Source organism: Sarcophilus harrisii, chromosome 5 (assembly GCF_902635505.1).
Source record: "Sarcophilus harrisii chromosome 5, mSarHar1.11, whole genome shotgun sequence".
NCBI lineage: Eukaryota > Metazoa > Chordata > Mammalia > Dasyuromorphia > Dasyuridae > Sarcophilus > Sarcophilus harrisii.
Genome location: NC_045430.1, coordinates 189,348,592 through 189,354,591, shown reverse-complemented (window position 1 = coordinate 189,354,591; position 6,000 = coordinate 189,348,592). Strand labels below are relative to the sequence as shown.

General features: G+C 42.8%; 1 protein-coding gene across 2 annotated transcripts in view; it reads left to right on the top strand.

The window, feature by feature from the left end:
• The first annotated feature begins 4,944 nt into the window (after window positions 1-4,944).
• Window positions 4,945-6,000, top strand: part of MKRN1 (makorin ring finger protein 1) — a 30,446-nt gene continuing 29,390 nt past the window's right edge. Inside the window, exon 1 of one of the 2 annotated variants that reach the window (XM_031939199.1) lies at window positions 4,945-5,176. In XM_031939199.1, the coding sequence (XP_031795059.1) occupies window positions 5,004-5,176 (173 nt within the window). In that variant the 5' untranslated portion in view covers window positions 4,945-5,003. The remainder of the gene's footprint in view (window positions 5,177-6,000) is intronic. The other variant, XM_031939197.1, reaches the window with a different exon arrangement.

Genomic DNA, 6,000 nt, shown 5'->3' with positions numbered 1-6,000 from the left:
TAGGAGATAGATATCATCTATAATATGGGTTGTCTAGAATAGTCTTTGATCATCACCATGATCAGAGTAATTAAGTCTTTCAAAATTATTCTGTATACTACTGTTTTTATTGTATAAATAGTTTTCCTACTTCTTCTTGCTTCATCCTATATCCATTTATACAAGTCTTCCCAGGTTACTCTGAAACTGTCCTTTCATTTCTTACTCATGTTTATTTCTTACTTATACACACACACACACACATATACACACACAAATATATGTATATATATATACATATATATACACACATGTATATTCTCCATCTTTGAAATGTCCTCCCATCCTTTATAAAATCCTATCCTTCCTACCTAACAAGGTAGGAAGTAGGGTGATACCCTGAAAGAAGTCCTGGTATTGGTACTTAAATATCCATGTGGTTTTGAATGAGTGACTGGCTCAAGTTTCCTTAACTCCCTGAGCCCCCATTTCCTTTTCTCTAAAAGGAGATGGTTAGAAAGATGGCTTCTGAAGTCTTCCAGATCTGGATCTATGATCTTATGATACCTCTCTCAAGTATCTATTCAAATTCCAACACTGCCCTGCTAGTTTAATTTCTTCTACTCTCTAATGATCTCTCAAATTCCAAATCTGATGCTTTTTTCATTTATCATCCTTCTTGCCCTCTCTGCAACACTCGACACTGTGGACTATCCTCTCCTGGACACTCTCAAATCTGGACTTTTAAGACATTGGTTCTTCTCCTCCCTGTCTCTTCCCTCCTCTCAGAATGGGATGTTTTTTTTTTTTTCTGGATGACCACCCTCTCTTGGGCCTTCATCACTTCTCTCCTCCTATTCATAAATACCTCATCCGTTCCCATGAGTTTATTTGTGTTGTATATATTGATGACTCTCAGATCTCTATATCTTGCCATAGGGTCCCACCTGAGTGTCTATCATAAACTGTGTATTGTTCATTATTGGTTATCTTACAGGCACCTCAAACTCAACATTTATAAAACAAATTCATTTATCTTTCTCCTAAAACCTACATTTCTTCTGAGCACCCTTCTTTCGGTAGAGAGCACCCCCATACTTTTAGTTAGCCAGGTTTGAAACTTCCATGTCATCCTACACTTTCTCCTTTTCCTCATACCACATATCCAGTTTCCAAATCTTATGGTCTATAACTTCACAACTTCTCCTCTTGTATCATGCAGATCCTACCTGAGCAGGCCTTTTTATGCCCTTAGTGATCAGCTCCTAGGAAGCTGAGGCAAGGAAGGCAAAGCTTGAATCTAGTCCTATCTCTCCTGGCCAATCAAGTCTAGCTTTATTGCCTATTGGGGAAAATCTAGCCTGAGCCATTAGACTTTCCTTCCCAAAAGGGAACCCTGATAGATGCTGACGCTAACACACCTTCCTTATCCACATCCTAAATAGACTACAAAAATGATTTTTCCTAAAAACAGAGATCTCATCATGTAATTTGCCCATTGAATGAACTACAATGGATCCCTGTTGTTCCAGGGATCAAATGTAAAACCCTCTGCTCCTTTACAATGAGGTGCTACCTTATCTTTTCCAGATTTACCCTATGTTACTTCTCCTGTTCCATAACATGTGGCAATGTTTCCACCATAGGTAGTTATTGTTCCCCACATTATCTGCAAACTTTTGAATTAGCTGTTTCCTGATGCCAGCAATATACTCTCTTCTCACCTTCATCTAGCAGAAGTTTCCTTCAAGGTTCAACTCAAGCCCCACATTAAGCCTTTCCTGATTACCCCATCTACAAACAATTTTGTATATACCTACTTACATACATGTCTCCCATAGGAATATTACAAGTTCCTCAAGCTCAGGAACTGTTTTCCTGCTGTCTTTGTATCTTCAGTGATAGTACAGTACTTGGTACATAATAGAGAATTAATAAATGCTTTTTGACTGACTGACCAGATAGTGACATAATCTAGGGGAGGAGCTCTTAATCTTTTTTTTATCATGGATACCTTTGGTTGATATACCTTCTAACACATTCTGATTAATGACAACTAATTTTTTTAATACTTTTTTTCCTAATCACTTCAGGTTACATTGATCTTCTATCCTTGGCTAAACTTTAAACTAAAGTAGCTTTGCAATAAAGTCTTCTACTTACTTTCTGTAAAAACTTTGAATGGGATAAACTGAGTAAAGACCTCTCATAAGAATATGACCTTGACCTAAGCCCTAAGTGTGATTTGAGATTTTTCAATAACAAGTTGAGCTACAGCTAAAAGTTTCAGATGTTGGATTATTTTAGATAAACATTTCCCTCCTGTTCCTCCCTCCCTCCTTTCCATTAGCAGTAAGTACCTAATAGAATAAAGTATTCTTTGTTTCTGGGGTACATATTTAGTCTCTGGGTAAATTAGCCCCAGCCAATGGGAGAAAAGGTCAAAAGGGAAAGGTGGGGACTTCCGTATTAGGGTCTATATAATCCTGTGTTTGCAACTAGTGCTTTGCGCTTCTCTATGGACAATTTGTCTCTTGAGAGTTGCCCTTTCTTGTAAGAACATAAGAAATCCTCTTGTTTTTTACGTTAAAGACTCTCTGATTTTAATTTGGGTAAGGGTTGCTGTCCCACACAATTTCATAGATTCTTACAGCTGGAAGGAGTCCTAGAGACTATCTAGTTCAACCTCCCTTATCTTAGAAATAAAGAAATGAGATTGAAGGGATTTGAAGACCCTTTCCAGCTGCAGCACTTTATGACTCTTTGAAGACTGAGAATGCAGGGGAGTTTAATGGGGGCTTTGCAGCAAGTATGAAGCCCATCCACAAGTGAATCAGAAGTCAGAGAGCATTTCAGTTCTTACTATGTGCTTAGAAGTGCTGGGAATACAAATACATATAGAAACAAAGATAGTTCCTGCCTTCCAGAAGTTTATATTTGAAACAGAAGACTACACAGAAAAGCACCTGGAAAAGGGAAAAGGAGGGAAACTGTACCCATTAAGAAGGCATGGTAGAGAAAGACTGGAATGCAGCTATCTTGAGTGCTCTTTTTATATTTAAAAGAGGTTCTGAGAGAAGTCACCCATTCTGAGGGAAAGGCCATGGGAGTAGAAGGTTTTTCCAGTGTATCAATTCAAGGGCAAGAATGAGTCTTCAGGATGAAGAATAGAATCATGGTAGAGAAAGTCCAGAGTGCAACCTGAGGAGGGGAAATCAGAAGAATTTTAAAGCTTTGGCCATAGAAAGCTACCTCATGAGACAGACTTAAATATTGTCATTCAGGCCTTCAATTATGTTACAATACTGTCAAGTTCTGACCTTAATAACCAGAATAGGATCCTCCATAAACAAAAGACATGTGATTGGAAGATTGGGAGGAAGCTTTAATTAACAGAATTGTTTGTCCTTTGTTCTCTAACAGGACCATGACATCAGGGAGATTTAGTCATGATGTGCAAATGAATTTGATTTAAGTGAGGGAGGAATGGGCAAGGTCACCTGTTTCACTTTCCCTTCCAGAGCCATCTAAGTCCAGTGGCCAGATATAGAACAAGAAGACTGGAGAAGGCCCTGGATGAAATGGGAGGGAATAAATTACAGATATCTCTCTCTTCCCGTAAAAGGGTCATTTCTGAAAAGTAGCATATAAGTAAAATACTATTTATTCATTAACATCCATTCCTTTCTCCAAAATGTTTTATCCAAAATTCTGATTCCAAATAGCCAAAATTAAATCTATTAGGTTATCATTATAAGTATTACTATAATTAATGATCATTATATACCATATATTAACTTATTATACTTATGTACTATATACTATAGTTATAAAATATATTAATTATAACTCTACAACATTGATATTCAGTATATTATATATAAATGCGATTTATTATAATTGATCATAATATTCAATTATAACAATTATGTAATGTGTTGTTTCATAGTTATATAATATCATTAATTATAATTCTATAACTTCAAGGTCCCCTAGCCAAAAATCTAATCTTCTATAAGAAGCTTTTCTTAATCCTCTTTAATCTAGGGCCTTTCCTCTGTTGATTATCTCCGATTTATCTTGTATACAACTTGTTCCTACATAGTTGTTCTGAGCAAATATTATCTTCCAAACTGGATTGTTAACTCCTTGAAAACAAAACCAATCTTTTGCCTTTTTTTGTAGCCCCGGTGCTTAGCGCGATGTCTGGCAGTTATTAAGTATTTAATTAAGTAAGTAATTAAGCAGCAGGCTGCTTAATAAATGCTTGCTGATTGAATGATTTCCGTAACGTCACATTAAGAGAGACGTCAGCATTTTAGTTGGACGTGCTACTTAAATTAGGACAAAGCTTTTCTCAGTCACAGAGCCTTTGGGCGATACAAATGTGACGCATACGAACACGAATGTGTATCCATGGATGAGTGCATGGCTTGCGACCAGTCAGAGTCTCAGTGGGCATTTATTAAGTTAATAGCCCTAAGCTAAAGGGCACGACAGAGCGCACAAAGAAAGGCAAAGATGTTGCCTTCCCTAGAGGAGCTTACAATCTAACGGGAGAGAGGACGGGCTAGGGGCTCCGCAAAACAAGACAGACTGGAGATAATCGATGGAGAAGGCAAATTTCCAATTGTTCAGGTTGTGCGGATGCTGCGGATGATGATTTTGATGAAGATGCTGATGATTGGCGACGGAGCACACCTGGACCCGGCTCCAGGGACTCGCCCCTCCTGTTTGCCGGCAGAAAACGCACTCCACCAATCAGAGAGAAGCCGGAGGCGGCCTGTGGGCGGGCAGAGGGAGCTCCAGGCCGAACCCCCCCCCCCCCCCCCCCCTTTGTTCAGCGCAGACCGCAGGATGGGGGGATGGGGAGGGGTGGCGCGACGCGGTTTGGGGAGGTGGGGAGGAGTAGGGAGAGGCAAGCCTGTCTCTCCTCCCTTCTCTCCTCCCTCCTCCCCCGCCGCCTGACCGGAAGTATGTGATCCCGGAAGTTCCGGTGCCATTGCTGTGTGGGATAAACAGTAATGGCGGAGGCTGCAGCTCCCGGAACAACAGCCACAACATCAGGAGCGGCAGCGGCGGCGGCGGTGGCAGCGGCCTCCCCCACCCTCACCCCCACAGTCGCTTCCCAGTCCCCGGCGGCGGGAGGAGGAGGGGGAGGCAGCGGCGGTGGCTGGACCAAACAGGTCACCTGCAGGTAAAGCGGCTAAGAGGTTGAGAGAAGATGGGGGGGGGCGGGGAAGAGAGTAAGCCGGCGTTTCCATGACCCCCGCCCGGGGGCGCCGCTGCCCCCGCACCCCGCGGCCTTCTCTTCCCCAACCGGGGCCACCCCAAAACTGGGGGCGCCCTCCTGGCGGCTTCCCCGTTTCATTTCTAGGCGTCCTTGCGGGGGGCCCCCGCCCAGTCTCTCCCCCCCTTTTTTTTTTCTTTAAGTCATCGCAGGCCATGAACTGGGGGGGAAGCGCCATTCGAGGAGGAAGGAGTAGAGGGATCGCCCCTTTATCCCTCTCGGTGTCATGCGCGAATTTGTCCCCCAAATCTCATCTCCCCGGTTTCCCTGGGAGGAAGTGGGGGTGGGGGGGTGTCGTTCTTCCTTTGGCTCTCAAGGTCTTTTCCTGGGGCCTTGGAGTCCCGGACGAGGGCCCCGGCGACATTGCCCTGACTCTCCAGCCTCCTCTCCTCGGGGCCACCGGCCCCAACCGGTTACAAAGGCTGTTATTGATCTCCCCTGCTGTGAGAAGTCGCTTTTGTATTTTTCCTTTCCCCATTTTTCCGACTTGGCGATTCTGGGCTTTGTCTAGAACCAGATCCGAGGCCCAGAAAGCTATCCTGCCTTAACTTCTCTCGAGGACGCAACTCACCTTCCCTGTTTGGAATCTACCTCTCCACTTTTTGGAAGCAAGAAAACCTTGGTTTCAGATGATTGCTGCACTCCCCATAAATCAGCTTTGCTCTCGTATAAAAAGGAATTTCTGCTTTGTCTTAGCCCACTTCCTAGTGTACGCAGTGAACCGAAGGATC